Below are 20,089 nucleotides of genomic sequence, written 5' to 3'. Positions count from 1 at the left end.
ACATCATTGCCCCATTCTTGCCCCAACACTCAAAACCCTCCCCTGCGTTCAGACACCACCCCTTCATTCTGGCTCTTTCTACTAGTTCAGCATTCCTGCACTGTCCACGCTAGCTCAAAATCTTCCAGGTTCCCGCCCCCAATTTCAAACCCAGTTCTTTCCTTAACCTCGTTGTTCACGCACTCAAACTCCAGAAGGCTTCCAACACCCGAATCCACTCTGTCCAACGGCTAGTAAGGATAAGACCCGCCCGCTCCTCCGGCCACACCCTCCTTGGCTCCACCCACTTGAGGCTGTAGACATTGGAGGCTTAGTTTTCCTGGTGCTGCCCTTCACTCTGCAAGCATTATTTGCAGGCTGAGCTGTGACTTCGCGCGAGCTGTTTTGTTGGCTTGCGCGCTCCGTAGTTGGGGTCGAAGGTCTCAGGGCGGGGCTGGCCGCTCTCGTGCTGTATCTCCTTTCTTCCCGGTTGCCGGTAGGGATCTTACGGAAGCTGCAGGCACGATGGTACTGAGCAATGAACCTGCTGCGAGCGCCGCCGAGGAGGAGGTGGAGGATGATGCGCTTGTCCGCGCTTCCACCCTGGAAGCGTTCGGCGAGAGTGCGGAGACCCGCGCGCTGCTTCGCAGCTTACCGGCGGTGCACGGCGAGCGCGCGTCCCGGGAGGTGGCGGAGGAGCGGTTCCGCGGTGCGGGCGGGGCCCCGAGTCTCTATCTTGAGGTCTTTGCATCTGGGAGGAAGGGACCTGGGGGCCATATCGCCTGCCCGCCCTGCCGTGTCCGGGAACTGAGCAAAGCATACTTGGGACCTCTCTGTGGATAGCAGAATCGTTGAGAGCGAATCTGCCACCTACGAGCGAGCGCTCGTGGCGAGCAAAGAGGAGCGGGCTTGCATGGGGGTTGTGCTTCTATGGCGCTCCGCTATGAGACCAGGGCTCTGCAAACTCAGAGCACCAGGTTTATCCAGGACCTCCGTTCCAGGCAGGGCAGGAGAGTGGACAGTGCCATTAGATTCCTTTGGTGGTTCTAAATCCCTCAAATTTAGGTTAGCCTTTACAGTCGTTTGTAATGGGTACTGTCATAGTTTTTGTCAACCTTACACACACCTAGACATACCTCGGAAGAAATTTCAAGTGAATAATTGCCACCACCGGATTGGCTTGTGGACATGTCTTTGCGGCATTTCTTTAATTACTAATGATGAAGGACAGCCCGGCCCACTATGGGATGTACCATCCCTGGCCTGTGGGTCTAAGCTGTATAAGAAAGATAGCTGAACTCGAACCTAGGAACAAGCAAACCAGCATGACTCCTCCGTAGTTTCTGCCTCTGTTTGCTTTAATTCATCCCTACACTTTCTTCAATGATGGGCAGTGAAAACCAAATAAACCCTTTCTTCCTCAAGTTGGTTTTGGCCAGTTTCCTCACAGCAACAGAAAACAAACTAAGACAATGTTCAGATGGGCCCTTCGATAATTAGAGTTTTGTACTTGAACAAAATCATCTCTGTGGATTCCTTAGCTAAAAAGATTCTCTGTCTTTTTTTGGTTTGGATGGACTCTAGTTTTTTGGGGGGTGGTGGTGGAAAGACAGAGTGGTGGGCTTTGTGGAGGGGTCTGAAGTGGCATTGAGAAGTGCGGAGGCAGAGAAACCACTGGGTTGGGTAAAAACAGATTAGGGGTTGGAAAGTAGGTGACCAGGGTTGGGGAGGAGTGGGAGGGCACTGTGCTTAGCAGGGGGAGGACTCAAGAAGTGGAAGGGGGCTTGACAAGGAGGGGAGGTGGAGTTGTAGAGAGTGAAGAAAGGGATGGAAAGAAAAGCAGTTGGAGCATCAGCAGATGTAGAGAGGATCCGAGGGGAAGGTGTGCAGAGCAAGAGAGGAATAGGAGGTGGGTGTGGCCACAGTGGTCCTCAGGAGCCTGGCAGATGCTGGGCAGCTGTGTAGCATCTGTTAGCAAGAAGCCAGGTGTGTCCCTGGGCGTTACAAGGACTAGGGAAACGCTAGCTGTCCCATTAGAGTCACGGACAGGCAAGGGTTTCTAAGGCTCACGTGGTTTGAGTTTCATGTTATTTTCCTTTTAGTAATTATGGACAAATACCAGGAGCAGCCCCACCTTCTGGATCCACACCTTGGTAAGCATAGATTTTGGTGGTTCAATATCAAATGATTGGGAAGGTCTGTGTGTACTGCTGGCACCAGTGTGTGCTGTCAGCAGGTGTCCCTAGGGCTTTTGTCTTTTTTTTTTTGGATTTGGTTTTTTCGAGACAGGGTTTCTCTGTGTAGCCCTGGCTGTCCTGGAACTCACTCTGTAGACCAGGCTGGCCTTGAACTCAGAAATTCACCTGCCTCTGCCTCCCAGAGTGCTGGGATTACAGGCGTGCTCCACCACCGCCCGCCTGGCTTTTGTCTTTTTATTTATTTTTTTGTCTGATATCAGCCTTGATCCTGTGCAGGTGTGTCTAAGCTGCTTTCTGCTTGTCGCTATTGAAAGGACACATCTTTTCTTTCTTTGTTTCTTTCTTTTTTTTTTTTTTTTTTGGTTTTCTGAGACAGGGTTTCTCTGTATAGCCCTAGCTGTCCTGGAACTCACTCTGTAGACCAGGCTGGCCTTGAACTCGGAAATCCACCTGCCTCTGCCTCCCAAGTGCTGGGATTAAAGGCGTGCGACACCACACATCTTTTCTTGTGTATGTTTTAGTGTGATATGTGTGGATAGCTGTTATCTTCCTGGCAATTGTGCAGGGTCCTGAGCTTTACAAAGGCCCTATTTTACCTACACAGCAGCCAATGAGGTCATCTGTCACCTCCACCTTGTAGAGAGACACTAAGGCTTGGTTTCAGGACATTAGTGTAAGAGTGTTGCATAGGACTATTCTCTAAGCCAGACAGCCACCATCTGGAGTTCAGCTGTGCACACTGATTATCCAAGTTGGGCTTATTGACTATTTACATCCCATCATATGGAGGCAAGAAGGATCACAAGACCCTCACTTGAGTACCCATAGCTCTCTACCACCTGTTGTATACAACTCTGCCCTAAATGCAGGTGGCCTTGGGAAGGGCCTAGACTCCAGGTTTCAACCTATGGGTTGTGACCCCCACAGGGGTCACATCAGATATCCTGCATATCAGATATTTATATTGTGATTTATAACAGTAGTAAAATTAGAGTTATGAAGTAACCATGAAATAATTTTGTGGTGAGGGAGATCACTACAACATGAGGAATTGTATTAAGGGTCACAGCATTAGGAAGATTGAGAACCTCCCTCTATTTATATGTGTGTATATATGTGTATATGTATATATATATGTATATATGTGTGTGTATGTGTATATATATTTATATGTGTGTATGTGTATATATGTGTATGTATATATGTGTGTGTATGTGTATATATGCATATGTATATATGTGTGTGTGTGTATATATGTGTATGTATATGTGTGCGTATGTGTATATGTGTATGTATGTATATATGTGTATGTGTATATATGTGTATGTATATATATGTGTGTGTGTGTATGTGTGTGTGTGTGTATAGGTTAGACAAGATTAGGAGAGGAGAATCCCATCTATGTTAGTGTCACTTTTATAACTGTGTTGACATTTTTTCTTAACCCAGCTAGCTCCCAAATTGAGATAGAACTACTTTATCTATTTACCAATTTTAAGGCACAACAACTGAACAGTATTAGTCTATTTTTAATCTTCTTAGCTAATCCTAGGGTGCTTACATTTACCCCTAGGAAGAAATTTTAGCAGCAGAGAGTGACTTTTGTTTGCTTTTCATTGCTTTTGTTATATCTGAGCCTATTTCATGTTAATTACATTTTTGTTTGGCTTTTCTCCTTTTCTGTTTGAGACAGAGTTGTAGCCCTGGCTGGCCTCTAATTCATGGAAGTTCTCCAGCCTCAGCCTCCCGAGTGCTGGGATCACAGGCATGAACCACAACTCTTGGCTTGGTTTTTCTTTTTGAGGTAGGGTCTTGCTAGGTAGCCCAGGCTGGCTTCAAGTACTCTTGATAATTTTTTTTAAGTCTTGTTTTGAGCTTTTGTTCCTTTTTTCTTTTTTGGGAGGCTCCAGCCGATTTAACCATTGTAGTAACCTTACAGTCCCTGTGTAAGGTCTGTTATCATAAGCCACACAATAAAAATGAGGAAACTGAAGTACAGGTCTGAAAGGTGAAGTAGGTTGCTCCATGCCACACAGCTGGTGAGGTTGCTGGCAGAATTTATACATCTCCTCCTCCCCTTAGCCTCTTCAAGATGCGTCTTCAGAGGGACCAGTTGCGGGCAAGTGGTTGATGTCAGGCTGAAGGGCTGGCTGTGCAGAGGGTGGCAGAACAGTAGGTGCCCTAGCCTCATCTGATAGTTTTGTCCCCATGTAACAGGTGGCACTGTCCAAGAAGTGGAAATGCTGTGTGAGCTCTTCAGGTAGCAGCTTTGACCTGCCCTTACTGCCAGGACTTCTCTGCCGTGGGGCAGAGTGTGGTGCTTCCTGTGTTCCATCCGGTGCTTCATAACGGTTGCTGTTCATTCTTCTGGGAAATAGAAACAGGCCCCTTTTTGAAAAAGATGATGCTTGCTGGTGCTGGTCCTTTTCTGTGTGTGACACACTTTATGCCTCCACTTTTGCCTTTCAGGTTTATGTGTGGTATGTTAGCCATTGTGGTTTAATATATTTGGGTTTGGATGTTATTAGTCTCTTCTTTTTCTTTGTTTCTGAGACAGGGTTTCACTATGTAATCTAGACTGGTGTTGAATTTACAATTTTACCTGCCTCAGCTAGCGTTAAGATTATAGATATCTGTCACCAATTCAGTCTCCTCCTTTGTGTTTGATTTTTGATAGTAAGCCCAGAATCTAATTTTTAATTGATTATGTAAGGCTTATTTATTAATTATTATCTAGTAACCCTTCTTCCTGTTTGAAATACAATTTTTAAATGTAATTTCTATTTTTATGTATATGTGCATGTGTCAGAATTCTTGGAGTTGCAGGCAGTTGTTAGCTGCCCAACGGGGGTTCTGGGAACCAAACTTGGGTCCTCTGCAAGGGCACAAACACTCTTAACCACTGAGCCAGCTAGCTCTCCAGTCCTGAAATACCATTTGATGCCTGTATTCAGTATTTATATACTGTATTCAGTACTTACACAGCTTATATAAAAGCTTTGGATTTTAGAACTTCAGTTCTGTTTCATTTGCCCCTGTATCATTTGTTTTTGTTAGTTGCTTTATGGTATATTCTCTCTAGCACCATAGTGTTTATTTTGTTATTTTGTAATCCTTTCATTAGTGCAGATAATATTCATTGTTTTTTTCCAATCTCCAGAACTGACAGGTCTTCTTGGAGCTTTGTTTGGTACACAGATTCATATAGAGGAGATGTTTTTATGAGATTCTCATTTGGCTATTATGAATAACACTGCTTTAAACCTGCATGTTCCATCTTTGGGCGGCTGTGTTTTAGTTTTTCTTAGGTGGCTATCTTAAGAATGGGATTTCTGGGCTGTGTAGTAAATGTGTATCTTGTGATAGGATGCCATACTATTCTATGAAAGTTGAGTCCTTGTGCATCCTCACCAACAATGTATTCGGGTTGCTGTTACTTTGTAGCCTCTCTAGGCAGTGTTTCTGATTTCAGTGAGCAAGTGATCTTAGCCCACTGTGGTTTTACTTTGCATTTATTAGGTTCAAACTCTTTTCTATTGAGACCAGTGACACAGCACACAGGTTGTTTTGTTGAGTCTTCCATGCGTGTTTGAATGAGTCTGTTGTATTGTTGGAATAAGGTGGATGATAGTGCTGTTGGTGTCCTTACTGATTTTCTGTTTGCTTGGTCCTGTTTCTGCTTTCAGTGTTTGCTTTGCTTTGGGGTTCTGGCATTTGTTGTATCAGTCACTCAATTGTTTAGCCTTCACAATGAATTGATTTTTCTAATTAGAAATATCCTCTACGTTTTGTAATATTTTTTCTTAAGCCTCTCATGGTAGCAAATACTCTGTCTTCTTTTTGTCTGGATTCAGCCTGTCTTCATCTTTTAATAGCTAAGAGGGTGTTTTCATTTAGCAATGTTGTCAGCATAGCTAGGTTTGATCAGCTCTATTGGGATTTGCTTATTCTTTATCCTCTTTCCTTTTTGTTTTTTTTTCTTCCTTTTTTTTTTTAACCCTTTTATTTTATATTAATAGTTTTTGGTGTTTGCTGTTTTTTTTGAGAGATGGTCTTACTATGTAGTCCTGGCTTGTTTGGAATTTGTGTAGACCAGGCTGGCCTTAAACTCACAGAGATTCATTTGCTTTTGCCTCTGAGTGATGGGATTAAAGACATCTGCCATTGGCTAGGTATTCTATTTTATCTTCACTATATGTAAGTAGGTTTTTTTTTTCCCCTCCAAGATAACCCAGAACTCATTACAGTCTACCCTCAAATAATGTACATTTCATTCATGGTGCAGAAGCTTTGAGAGAAGATTCTTTTGTTTCTTCCTCCTGTTTTCTGTGCCACCTTCTTAATCACAGAACTTACTTTTGTATCTGTTACAAGTTTTTCCTTAAACACTCAATTTTTAAATAAAATATTTACTTTTATGTGTATGGGAGTTTCACTTGCAAGTCTGTGTATTGTGTGTGCAGTGCCTGCAGAAGCCAGAAGGGGGTGTTGGAGCCCTTGCAATTTTAGTTATAGATGCTGTGATGCACCATGTTGGTGCTGGAAATCAAACCCTGATCCTTTGGAAGCGCATCAGGCAGTACTCATAACTGCTGACTCATCTCTTCAGCCCCTCAAAAAATTTTTTTTGGAAGACTTTATTTTTAATTTTGTGTATATGTGTGTGGGTATGTGCGGGTCCTTGTGGGGGCTTGAAGCCCCCTGGAGCTGGAGTTACAGGGGAACCAAACCCTGGTCTTGAGCAAGAGCAGTAAGTGCTCTTAACTTCTGAGCTGTCTCTCAAGCTGATACTCAAATGCTCAAATGTTTTTTTAAAAGAAATAAAAATTGAGGCTGGGCATAGTGGTACAGTCCACATGTCCAAGCACGTGGGAGGCAGAGGCAGGCAGATCTCTGAGTTCAAGGCCAGCATGACCTACATAGGGAATTTACGGCCAGCCAGAGTTATATGGTGAGATCGTTGTCTCAAAATACAAACAAAAACCCTAACCAAACAACCCAAACCAAAACCAATCAAACCAAACCAAACCAAACCAAACCAAAACCCGCAAAACAAAAAGAAATGAAAAATGAGGAAGTCTATAACCTTTATGTATTTATCCTTTAAAATACATCTCTTATAAAACAAAGAGTGTACCTTTTAACTCGGAGTGACTGTGCCAGCTCCCTCCTACCACCTCGGGTCTTTGGTGCCCTAGGAAAGTTGACAGGACACAGCACAGAGTCTTGTTTGTGGTCGATGGTATGTGAGTGTCTCTTGGGCATTGGATTGGCTGGGAGGCCGGTAGGATAGTCAGTGGGGTGTGGCCGGAGCTCTCATACCGCGAACAGCCAAGTTGAACTCTTCTCTCTCCCTGTCTGTGCTCTCCTTTACCCTCTCCCTGTACTGGTTCTGAACTTAGACTTTGAATGGATAGGAGAAAGCTGTGCTCTGCATGACCCTTTTTCCTCTTTTAGTTCAACCTAGCCTATCGGTAAATCAGAGCAGTTTTTTTTTTGTTTTGTTTTGTTTTGGATTTGTTTTTTTCGAGACAGGGTTTCTCTGTATAGCCCTGGCTGTCCTGGAACTTACTTTGTAGACCAGGTTGGCCTCGAACTCAGAAATCCGCCTGCCTCTGTCTCCTAGAGTGCTGGGATTACAGGCGTGCGCCACCACCACCCGGCTCAGAGCAGTTTTAATAGGCATCATCTGTAAAACACACTGTCGTATACTTGAGATAATTTCCCGGTGTTAAAAATGGGAACATGTGTTAAGGTAAATTTTTTTTTTCAGAGATGCCTTTCATATCTGTTTTTCCCTAGAGTGGATGATGAACTCATTGTTGGACCTAGTACAGGACGAGACATCTGTGCCCAACCTTGTACACCTGGCTTTTAAATTTCTTTATATCATCACCAAGGTAACGTTTGTATAGTGCTGTGGAGTGGACAGACACTTTCCTCATCCAACTGGGGAACGTGGTTCTTCAACACAAGTTGTGGGTTTTCATTTTCTTTCTAGCCTGCATTGGGTCTCGGGTCTTAGTGATCTTGGGGTCCTTAGTTAGAACAAAAGGTTTCTTATAAGGAAAAAGCAAAAAGCCTTGATGGGAATGGAAGTGGTGTTGCTTCTTCTTCTTTTTTCTTTTTCCTAAACAGGTTCTCACTCTGTAGCTCTGGCTGTCATGGAACTCACTCTGTAGACCAGGCTGGCCTTGAACTCACAGAGAGCCACCTGCCTCTGCCTCCTGAGTGCTGGGATTAAAGGCATACACCACCATACCCAGCAATAGAAGTATTCTTAAGCTATAGTGTGAAGATGATTTACTGAGGAATCTTATACTTCCCCTTTGCAGAAGAACATCTGGGCTGATGGTCTGCTTTCTCCAGACGTAGAGATTCAGGAGAGACTCTGTGTAAAGTTTGAGTCTCAGGGAACATGTTTTAGCATTCTTACAGTATAGCAGGGTGAGGCTTTTGGTTGTTGATAGAATGCAGCTTGTTTTATAAAAGTGTTAGTGGGGCCATTTGAGGCTCATAGGGACTTTGTTTTCATAAATGTCAGCGAGTAATCTCTTATCAGGATAGAAGCAGAAGTTTTTAGTTTGTAGCATATCTCTGATGCACACAGTGCGACTTGTTGGACAAATTGGGACAGAACACATATAATGAATAAGTAAGAGATAGAGATAGCTCTCTCATCCCTTTGGTCTTGCTGAGTTGTGTCACTGCACTGTGACAGGATCTCCTCAGTCACTGGGCGGCACAGAGAATGAGTTCTGATGAATGTATCAAGGTAGCTATGCTGCTGCTCATTCTGTGATCTAATTGTACAGTGTACTCCATATTCTATATACTCCAATGTTGTTTTCTTTGGCAGGTTCGTGGATATAAAGTGTTTCTGCGTCTGTTTCCTCATGAAGTAGCTAATGTTCAGCCTGTGTTAGACATGTTTACAGGTCAGAATCCTAAAGACCATGAGGTAAGTTCTTCCCAAGCCCTCCCGCTGGCTGCCCTGGCACTGGCAACTCCATCTTCCAACTTTCTTTGGTTTTATCTTAGGCTGTTTTTAAAATTTTTCCTTCTGCTTCTTTAGCATCTACACATATTAGTTTATGTTACTCTCTTTTAGAACCTATCCATTATATGAAGCAAAGAGTATGCCTTTTTTTCCTTTCACATTGGCTTATTAATTTTCACAGTGCCACAAAGAAGTCCCAAATCTTTACAATTCTTTACCTGCTTCTCATTTTTTTTTAAAAAGGAAAGCCCTAGAATATCAAATTATGTTTAAAAAAATTTTAACTGAATTATTTAAAGTTATAACAATGATAGAATGTGCCAGTCGACCAAAATTCTAAACTATTGAACCTTTGAAGTAAGAATGAACCGTGACCGGATCTCACCCGTTTCACAGCTGTTCCAGCTGAGCAGCTATCACTAATGCGAGTGCCCAGCCAGTGCCACTCACACGCTGCAAGCACACGTTCTGTACATCTGACACGCCGAGGTTAAAGCCGTGTTTTACCAACTTTTAAAATTAATGCAAAAAACCTTCCACAATGTCAATTGTGTTGAAAAACTCCAGTAAAATTAGCCAGCCTGTTGATCTGTCATGGTCCTCTGACTAATAGAGCACAGACATTTTATAACTATACAATTTATAATAAGCAACTAATAAATTCTGAAATGTTAGTATTAAATAGTTTACCGTCTCCTTTCTCTTATAGATTTTTATATTCATGCATCTCATTTATCTTTCTGGTAGACTATTAAATTCCGGATTTAAATATGACTAAGCATAAACTAAGACAGATTGAGTGTGAATGTCTCAGCCGGGTACAGGCTGTTAACGTGGAATCAAGCTGAACCTGAGGCATACATGGAGAAAGTCGGATTTGACATTGGGTTCTTCACAGTTTGGCTTGTCCATGGCTCAGATTATGAATATGTGCCATAAAGCTAACCGCATCACATATGGAACGTCCAATACTTGAAGAAAGGCCCCTCCGATGTTAAACCTTGCAAGATGTGGAGTCTGAAGTGGTAGGAAGCCATATTAGCAAGGTTTTAAGACCTAGTCAATGTAGACATATGCGTGGAACTTTCCATTTAAATTACAGTGTCTATCACCAAAAGAACCTAGGCTGGCAGTGCTATAATCCTAATCAAAAGGGTAACATTCCATCAGTCTTCTTCTGTTAGTCACTAGACTGTCTTCCTATTATCTGGAGATCACAGTAGACCCCACTTCAGGCCATAAGAGGCGTTGCCTGAATGTAGTGTGTGTCCAGTACTCAAGCTGCACTCAACATCCTAAGCGTCACTGTTTAATTCAGTGTGACTGTGTTAGGTCTCTAAGACCATGACAGGTCCATGGTGCCCTAGGAAGGCTTACAGGACACAGCACAGACCTGTGCTTATTGTGACAGTGGGCTTGGGGATGTCTTAGGGCCTACAGTAGGCACTGGGTTGGTGGAAGGCCACTTGGGTGGCAGTGGATTCTCTTCCTCTCTTTAATTATTATTTGAGATAAGTTCTTGTTATGTAGCTCAGACTAACCTGAAACTTATTATGTGGCATAGACTGGCTTTGAACTTGAGATCCTCATACCTCAGCCTCCTGAATTTTGGGATTAGAAGTGAAAGAGTAGATGCCAGAATGCTTGGCTGCTTTTTCCTTTACTTTCCCTTCCCTTTCCCCAATCCCTTCCTTCCTTCTTTCCTTTCTTCTTTTCTCTTCTCTTCTTTTCTTTTCTCTTCTCTTCTTTCTTTTCCTTTCTTTTCTTTCTTTCTTTCTTTCTTTCTTTCTTTCTTTCTTTCTTCCTTTCTTTCTTTCTTTCTTTCTTTCTTTCTTCCTTCCTTCCTTCCTTCCTTCCTTCCTTCCTTCCTTCCTTCCTTCCTTCTTCCTTCCTCCTTCCTTCCTTCCTTCCTTTTCTTTCTTTTCTTCTTTCTTTCTTACTTTCTTTCTTTCTTTCTTTCTTTCTTTCTTTCTTTCTTTCTTTCTTTCCTTCTTCTTTCTTCTTCCTTCCTTTCCTTTCTTCCTTCCTTCCTTCCTTCCTTCCTTCCTTCCTTCCTTCCTTCCTTTCTTTCTTTCTTTTTCCTTCCTTCCTTCCTTCCTTCCTTCCTTCCTTCCTTCCTTCCTTTCCTTCCTTCCTTTCCTTCCTTCCTTTCCTTTCCTTTCCTTTCCTTTCCTTCCTTCCTTCCTTCCTTCCTTCCTTCCTTCCTTCCTTCCTTCCTTCCTTTCCTTCCTTCCTTTCCTTCCTTCCTTTCCTTTCCTTTCCTTTCCTTTCCTTCCTTCCTTCCTTCCTTCCTTCCTTCCTTCCTTCCTTCCTTCCTCTCCTTCCTTCCTTTCTTTTTTTGAGATCGGGTATTATTGTGTCGCCCTGGCTGGCCTGGAACCTGTTATGTGAATCAGGCTGGCTTGGAGCCATCCACCTGCCTTGCTTTGTGAGCGCAAGGATTCAGGGTGCACCCCATCATACCCAGCAGCTTTGCCTTCTGTTGGAATCATCATGATTGTGCTTTAACTCCTCAGACATGGGAGACTCGCTACATGCTTTTTACTGTGGCTCTCTGTGACCTGCCTGATCCCTTTTGATTTTTCACGCCTTGATGGGAACCTGCCCACTCAAACTGGAGAAACTCGAGTACCCATAATGGACCGAATTCTGCAAATAGCAGAGGGTAACCATGGTCACAAACCTCTTACAGTTAATTGTCTTGAGATGAGAGTTTAGTTGGATAAACTTTTTGGTGCACATATTTATATTTGCTTTCACTGGCATTACTGCTCTCAGTGATCCTCAGCGCTGAAACTGTGATATTATGTAGAGGTCAGACGAATTACTTTAGCAAATCTCATTTCTCTACAGATAATACAAATGTTTGTTAAACGTAACGGTAATATGTAAGGGGTTTCGGGGCAAGAGATGGTTAGAGAAACTATTCACTTTACATTTAATTTTGAATATTGTGTAAATAATACACAATTGTAGGAAATCTAGAAAATGAAGATAAAAACGCTAAATTGAAACTTGTCAAATTCTTGCAGTCTTACTTGGTGGTCAGTGACAAGGCGCGAGATGCAGCTGCTGTCCTTGTGTCCAAGTAAGTCTTGTTGGCTGTGCAGGACTGTTGACTGAGATGTGACTGTCCATTGTAAGCCTGTTTGTCTTACGTACTATTATGTATTTTGTGTGTGGGTGTGTAAAATGAATTATTTTTAATATAAATGTTAATAGTGAATTAATCCGGCGGCTGTATTTCTTACCTTTGCTCACCCCCACTAACTATACAGAGAAACCAAGATTTATTTTGAGCTGCATCTCCATACTGAGCAGTTAAATGATTTATAATAACCCCTATGCTAACCTGGCTCCCTCCCAGCCATGATCCCAGATACTTGCATATTATCATTGACCTGGTTCTTTGGGCTGCAGATGTTGTTTCTCATGGGTAGCCCGTTTTGCAATTTGAATTATTTTTTTGTGGGTAGACCCTAAAAGGCGGACAGGTTGATGTTTGGCTTGCTGTGAACGACCCTTATGTCTGGGTATCGTCCCTTGTATCCCTAATCTCTCTAGAACTTTTATCATAAAGGGATATTGGATTTTGTCATATAATTTTTCTGCATATAATGAGATGATCATGTATTTTTTTCTTTCATTTTGTTTATATGGTAGATGACATTTATTGATTTTCATATAGTGAACCATCCCTGCATTTTTGAGATATAGCCTATTTTATCATGGTGGATGCCCTTTTTAATATGCTCTAGGACTTGGTTTGAAGTTTTTGTTGAGTATAGTTTCTATTTTGTGGAATAATTTGAGGAGTATTGGTATTAACTCTTCTTTGAAAGTCTTGTCCAATTCTGTGCTAAAACCATGTAGTCCTGGGCTTTTTCTGATTAGGAGACTTTTTTTCCCCCTCCTATTTTCAAGACAGGGTTTCTCTGTGCAGCCCTGACTGTCCTGGAACTCACTCTGTAGACCAGACTGACCTCAGAGTCAAGAGGTCCGCCTGCCTCTGCTTCCCAAGTGCTGGCTTTAAAGGCATGTGCTGCTACTGCCCAACTTGGTTGGGAGACTTTTAATGACTGCTTCTACTTCACTAGGGATTGTAGGTTTGTTTAAGTTGTTCCTCTGATCTTGATTTAACTTTGCTTAAGTGGTACCTATTGAGAGAATTATCCATTTTTAAAGTATGTCATGGATGAATTCTCTGGATTTCCCTGATGTCTGTTAGGTTCCCCTTTCATTTCTGATTTTGTGAATTTGTATATTTTCTCTCCATCTTTAGTGAATTTGAATAAGGTTCTGTTGAACTATTGCTTTTTCTCAAAGAACCAACTCATTGTTTTATTGACTTCAGCTCTGATTTTCATTATTTCTTGTCATCTACTTCTTTTGGGTGTGATTTCTTTTTTTGTTTTAGAGCTTTCAGGTGTGCTGCTGCCCCCCACCTCTCTCTCTCTTTCTCTCTCTCTCTCTGTAAGTGCTCAGTGCCATGAGCCCGCCCCTTAGAACCACTTTCATCGTGTCCCATAAGTGTGGGAGAGAGTTGTTCAGCTTCTGTCAGTTTTCTGTTAGCTTGGTGCTGTTTCTGTTCTTGGTACCTAGCTTTAATCAGTTGCTGGTAGTCTGATGGGAGGGATTCAGGGAGTTATTTTAGTTTTCTTGGATCTGTTGAGACTTGCTTTGTGTCCAAGTGTGGTCAATTTTGGAGAAAGTTCCATGAGATGCAGAGAAGGCATACATACATATTCATGCACGCATACATACGTATATACATACTATAAATATATACATACTATACTATTTTAGAATAGTAACCAGTTGTCTTAACTCTCTGCCAACCCTCCTCCTAGTTTCCAGTCCAGCCGCATTTCTGCTCAGATGGAAAGGTATCCTGGGACTCACAGGAGCCACACAGCTCTGAAGGGAGAAAGTATCTCAGTGGAAGGGCACCCTGGAACCATGTGGCTCTGAGAGGAAGCCTCAGAGGGGCTGCAATTCCCAGGGGAGGGTCTCGCCTGCTGAGCTGAGGCACTCCAGAGCCTCAGCCCCGCTACTTCTCCTCATTGCTTTTCTTCTTGTTTTTTCTGACAGAGAGTCACACCAGGCAGGAAATCTCAGGAAAGAGATTTATTGGAGGGTCCAGGCTGTGCTGGGATGAGTCCAGGAATGGCTGCCCTCTGCTTCTGGGAGCTCACATCAGGGAACTGGAGGAAGGGAAGTTCTTTATAAAGGATTTTTCAGGGCAGAGATTTCCAGACTGAGGATTGGTGGAATTTCAAGTCCTGAGCTTGGGGAGCTGCTCAGGAATTGGTGGCTTATATCTGGTTTCGTCTTTGTTGGGTAGGATTTTGTTCCTGTGTGGTAGTTTGAATAAAAATGCCCCCCATAGTCCCATAGGGAGTAGCACCCTTAGGAGTTGTGGCTTTGCTGGAGGAAATGTGTCTCAATCACTTCCTGCTGCCTGCTGATCCTGACGTAGAACTCCCAGCCCTTCTCTAGCACCATGTCTGTCTGCCATGTGCAGTTTGGGCTTTTCCTCCCAAGACTTTGCTCTCCAAAATAAGGACTCTGAGACCTAAATTTCATGAATAAATACCTAGGCCAAAAGCTCTGGTTTGTTTACTGACTAGCTCATAACCTAATTACCCATTTATTTTATTCTGAGTGCCATTTGGCTGGCTACCTTATTCTCAGATTTATGTGTTTATCTCCTCATCACAGTTTAGGGTGACCCCCTCTCCTCTTCTGTTTTCCAGAATTCCCCTCCCTCCCCACCCTGTCTCTTGTCTGTCTGTCTGTCTGTCTGCTGGGACTCCCACCTCCTCTTTCCTGCCTCAGCTCATTGGCCATAGGCTTCTTTATTGGCAGTTGAATGCTTCACAGCACAGGAAATTCTCTCCACAGCTTCCATCCTGGTGCGGAACTTCCCGCCATGATAATGGGCGAAGCCTCTGGAGCTGCAAGCTAGCCCTAACCAAGTGTTCCTTTATAAGGATCGCTGTGGCTATGGTATCTCATCACAGCAATAAAGCCCTACCTAAGACAATCTGATAGGTGCTTATGGGGGTGGGGTTCCTGGTAAAATGCGTTTGTGGGTGTTGGGAACTAACACTTAGGAATGGAGATAGGCTAGGGGGTCTGAGGGATTCCCGAGGGAGGAGAGCAGAGTGTCAACCAGAGTCTGCTTATTTTGTCTCCTTGGAATGGGATAGATAATGAAGAAGGGTCACCCGAGGTCTACAGCAGAGCTGGGAATGAGATCGGATCAGCAGGGACAGAAGGTGAGGGGTGAGCTACACACAGCCTACCTGGTCCCCTGGCAGGAGTGGCCTTTGGGTTGGCAGGGAGTGCCTGCTGGTGTTGGGGGCTCGGATAAAGCCGTGAGTCAGGGGACAGAGGTTAGGAGGGTAAGATCCATGGGGTCCACAGGAGATGGGGGAGGGAGTGGGGAAGAGTGCAGCAGGTGCTCTGTTGAAGAGCTGGGGGTGAGACTGGGGGATTGGGTCTGAGGAATAGAGGGAGAGGTGAAAACCTGCAGTGCAGTTTGTAACTTTTTCTTTTTTTTAAAATTTGGTTATTTTTACTGTTGAAGCTTATTAAGAGATTTAACAAGTAGTCATTTATGTTTCTCTGTTTTTGTTGTTGTAACAGAATTAATTTCATCTTGAATTTCTTTTGGTATAGGGTAGAGGTTCTCAATCTGTGGGGTTTGAACAACTCTTTCATAGGGTTGACTAGCAGATATCCTGCAATATCCTGCATGTCAGATAGTAACATTATAATTTATAACAGTAGCAAAATTACAGTTATGAAATAGCAATGAAAATAATTTTATGGTTGGGGTCACCAGAACCTGAGGACTGTATTAAAGGTTCAAAGCATTAGGAAGGTTGACAGCCACTGGTATGGAGTTTGTATCAGGAGGAGTTTTCCTTCTAATAGCTAATGACCAGTTCTAGGATAATTTTGTAGATATTTTGTATTTCCACTGATCTTTATCACTTTGTATTAGTTTGAAGCATGTGTGATGTTTAGAGAGTGGGGATTGTTACTTCCCCTTTGCTATTTCACTCTGAGGCTATGTCCCAGGCAGTCCAAACACTAGGATTCCTGGTATAGCTGGCTGGGTGGGAATCCTTGAGCTCTTAGGTAGAATTCACAGGTAGGCAGTGAAAAACTGCATGGCTGGTCTCGGTACCTTTTGTCTACCTTAGCGTTCGGTAGCATCAAACTGCAGGAATAAACAGGCAGAAGCAGCAACAGGTGGTGTCCTCTCAGTGCAAGCTTCTGTTAGTAGTGTCCTTAGTTCTACAGGTGCTGCAGTTCCCGAGAAAGCCAAAGGTACTCGACCCTTAGTTTTATGAGTCTCCTCATTCCTTGGCAGCAGCTGGTGTGCAGGTGCAGGGATTGGGATTCCTATGTGCTATGTCATGTCCAGGGTTAAAGCTTTCTGGCCTGGGTACTTTGAGACTCCAGGACTAAAGCCGTGATGGTTCTCAGGAACACTGGGGCAGTAGTTTTTCATTTCTGGCTCTAAGTAACCTCTGCCTCGTAGTCTCAGTTCCCTGCTCTTGTCTTCTCTTTACTTTTGCTGTTATTCTTTCCCCATCCGTGTGCGTGTCTGTCCCACTGCCTGTCACTGTATGACGGCACAGTTACCAGCCGTGCGCATGTCTGTCCCACTGCCTGTCACTGTATGACGGCACAGTTACCAGCAGTGCGCATGTCTGTCCCGCTGCCTGTCACTGTATGATGACACAGTTACCAGCCGTGCGCATGTCTGTCCCACTGCCTGTCACTGTATGACGGCACAGTTACCAGCAGTGCGCATGTCTGTCCCGCTGCCTGTCACTGTATGATGACACAGTTACCAGCCACGAGCTTGGCTGTCCCGCTGCCTGTCACTGTATGACGGCACAGTTACCAGCCATGTGCGTGTCTGTCCTGCTGCCTGTCACTGTATGATGGCACAGTTACCAGCCGTGTGCGTGTCTGTCCCGCTGCCTGTCACTGTATGATGACACAGTTACCAGCCGTGCGCATGTCTGTCCTGCTGCCTGTCACTGTATGATGGCACAGTTACCAGCCGTGTGCGTGTCTGTCCCGCTGCCTGTCACTGTATGATGACACAGTTACCAGCCGTGCGCGTGTCTGTCCTGCTGCCTGTCACTGTATGATGGCACAGTTACCAGCCGTGCGCGTGTCTGTCCCACTGCCTGTCACTGTATGATGACACAGTTACCAGCCATGTGCGTGTCTGTCCTGCTGCCTGTCACTGTATGATGGCACAGTTACCAGCCATGTGCGTGTCTGTCCTGCTGCCTGTCACTGTATGATGACACAGTTACCAGCCATGTGCGTGTCTGTCCTGCTGCCTGTCACTGTATGATGACACAGTTACCAGCCGTGCACATGTCTGTCCTGCTGCCTGTCACTGTATGATGACACAGTTACCAGCCGTGTGCGTGTCTGTCCTGCTGCCTGTCACTGTATGACGGCACAGTTACCAGCTGTGCGCATGTCTGTCCTGCTGCCTGTCACTGTATGATGGCACAGTTACCAGCCGTGTGCGTGTCTGTCCTGCTGCCTGTCACTGTATGATGACACAGTTACCAGCCACAAGCTTGGCTGTCCTGCTGCCTGTCACTGTATGACGGCACAGTTACCAGCTGTGCGCATGTCTGTCCTGCTGCCTGTCACTGTATGATGGCACAGTTACCAGCCGTGTGCGTGTCTGTCCTGCTGCCTGTCACTGTATGATGACACAGTTACCAGCCACAAGCTTGGCTGTCCTGCTGCCTGTCACTCTATGACGGCACAGTTAGAGTTGTTGCTGTTCAAAGGCAGCTGCCTTTGTTGATTCTAGTCCCTGTTGCTGGCAGGCACCAGTCTTCTGGCTCTGCCTCTTTTGTAGTTGTCACTGAATCTGGATGCTCAGCTGCTTTTAGTGTGGCCAACGGATGGCTCCATGTTGCCTTTTCTTTAGCTGTCAAATCGGTAGCTCGTAGTAAGTGTGCTTACAGTTTTCGAATGTTTAATGGTGGACTTTGCTATGGGAATAAATCTGTCCGTATGAGTCCTGGCAGGATGAAGGTAGAAGACAAATACTGGACTGTGTAGGTGCTGACTAGGAAAAGAATTTGGTCATCTCCTGCTAGAGTGAACAGGTGACACTGAGGTCGGGCAAGAATTGGACCATGTTGTATGGAAATAGGGAATCTAAACCCTCGAGCATGTCTTATGAGGTGTGGCCCGCAGGAGGAGAGCCTTTGCTGTAACTCATATGATGGTGAAGGGTGCCAGCTGTCCACGTGTGCTTGGTTCTACATACTCTGGGAGGGGCTGGAGCAGCTGTGATGTACTTGCTGACCAATATGTGCTGAGGGGGTTTGTTACCCAGACCGGCCCTCTGGTTGACTGGATTTGGGACCCAGTGTAGATGGTCATGGCACTAGAGGGCGAGCGGATGTCAGAGCTCCAGTCCTGCCTCTGCTCTGGCTGCTGCTTCATGTGACTCCCTCATGGGTATTGCATGTGGAATGCCCTAAGTGAGCCCCTCCGTTCCCAGGACCTATAGCCTCCGTCCTTGGTATACAGTTCCACTACTCAGAAGTGACCACCTTACGATACCTGCTGACACTGCCTTGTCCAGGTTCCTACTGGAAACTGTAGCCAGGGCATCCATCAAGCCTGCTGCCTGCCTGCTTTGGTCTGAGACTGTAGCCAGGGCATCCATCAAGCCTGCTGCCTGCCTGCTTTGGTCTGAGACTGTAGCCAGGGCATCCATCAAGCCTGCTGCCTGCCTGCTTTGCTCCTATGGTCCCTGGTTCCTGTACTCACAGCTGTGCGTCTCCTGTTAGCTCCTTTTCCCCTGACACAGCTTTCCCACTTGACTGTGCTCCTTCTTGTTCAGCTCTCCTGTGCAGCTCCCCGTGAGGGTGTCGTTGAGCCGCCTTTGGGGAGGCAGCACCTTCTGGTTCCTCCTCTTCAATTTGTCTTCCAGTTCCTTCCTTCCCTTGCCCTTCCTTCCCTCCCTTCCTCCCTTCCCTTATTCTTCCTCTTCCCTTCCCCTTCCCCCTTCCCTTCCCCCTTTTCTTTTCTTCTTCCCCTTCCTCTTCTTCCCTTCCTCTTCCCTTCCTTGTGTGTTTGCTCCATTATAGGATCTGTCTAGAGTCACTTGAGTCAGAGGTCTGGATTCACATTGTCAGCCGGATGTTGGGTGGAAGGAAACAGGCTTGTGCAACTTGAGGTTGTGTGACCCATAGAGGTTGTGATAGAGAAAGGTCCTTGGGTTGGGGTTGGTTGTTAGATTAAGTTGTTGAGAATATATCTTGAGTTAAGGGTCATGCTTGGAAGGAGCTGGAGCTGAGAAGTAGGTAGATGTTCCCTGGCTGTGGTAGGGTGAAGATGCCCATTGATTGTGAAGCTGCTGGTTAGTTGGGGCCCAGGAGAGAAGGAGGTAGGGTGCGAGGCCTGTGAGTAACTTTTTGAGAGACCCTGATGGCAGTCAGCTGCTGGACCATTGTGGTCAGGGACCTGGTTTCCGAGAGAGAGAGAGAGAGAGAGAGAGAGAGAGAGAGAGAGAGAAAGAAAGGAGAGATCCGGGGAGAGGGGCATGCAGGCTGAGAAGTCTGGAGGCAGATCCCTCATGAGGGATCTGAGGTGACTGGCAGATGTGTGTGGCAGGTGGTGGATTCGGGCGAGTTTTCAGCACTGGAGTCTCACTGGTCATCTCCTGTGCTTGTATTCCCCTGCAGGTTTATCACACGTCCTGATGTCAAACAGAGGAAGATGGCTAGCTTTCTGGATTGGAGCCTCTGTACCTTGGCCCACTCTTCCTTCCATAGCATTGAGGGCGTCATCGCCATGGATGGGATGCTGCAGGCCCTGGTGAGCACTGCTCTGGGGCTAC

The 20,089-nt window shown here is 45.0% G+C and overlaps 1 protein-coding gene across 1 annotated transcript in view; it reads left to right on the top strand.

The window, feature by feature from the left end:
• The first annotated feature begins 351 nt into the window (after window positions 1–351).
• Window positions 352–20,089, top strand: part of Tbcd (tubulin folding cofactor D) — a 155,739-nt gene continuing 136,001 nt past the window's right edge. The window contains 8 exon segments of the mRNA XM_052196288.1: window positions 352–688; window positions 2,082–2,132; window positions 7,980–8,077; window positions 9,037–9,138; window positions 11,694–11,717; window positions 11,719–11,841; window positions 12,210–12,265; window positions 19,935–20,067. Of these exon segments, the coding sequence (XP_052052248.1) occupies window positions 505–688; window positions 2,082–2,132; window positions 7,980–8,077; window positions 9,037–9,138; window positions 11,694–11,717; window positions 11,719–11,841; window positions 12,210–12,265; window positions 19,935–20,067 (771 nt within the window). The 5' untranslated portion in view covers window positions 352–504.

Source organism: Apodemus sylvaticus, chromosome 10, assembly GCF_947179515.1.
Source record: "Apodemus sylvaticus chromosome 10, mApoSyl1.1, whole genome shotgun sequence".
Classification (NCBI taxonomy): domain Eukaryota; kingdom Metazoa; phylum Chordata; class Mammalia; order Rodentia; family Muridae; genus Apodemus; species Apodemus sylvaticus.
Note: the sequence above shows the minus strand (reverse complement) of the source record. Positions and strands in the feature narration are given on the sequence as shown.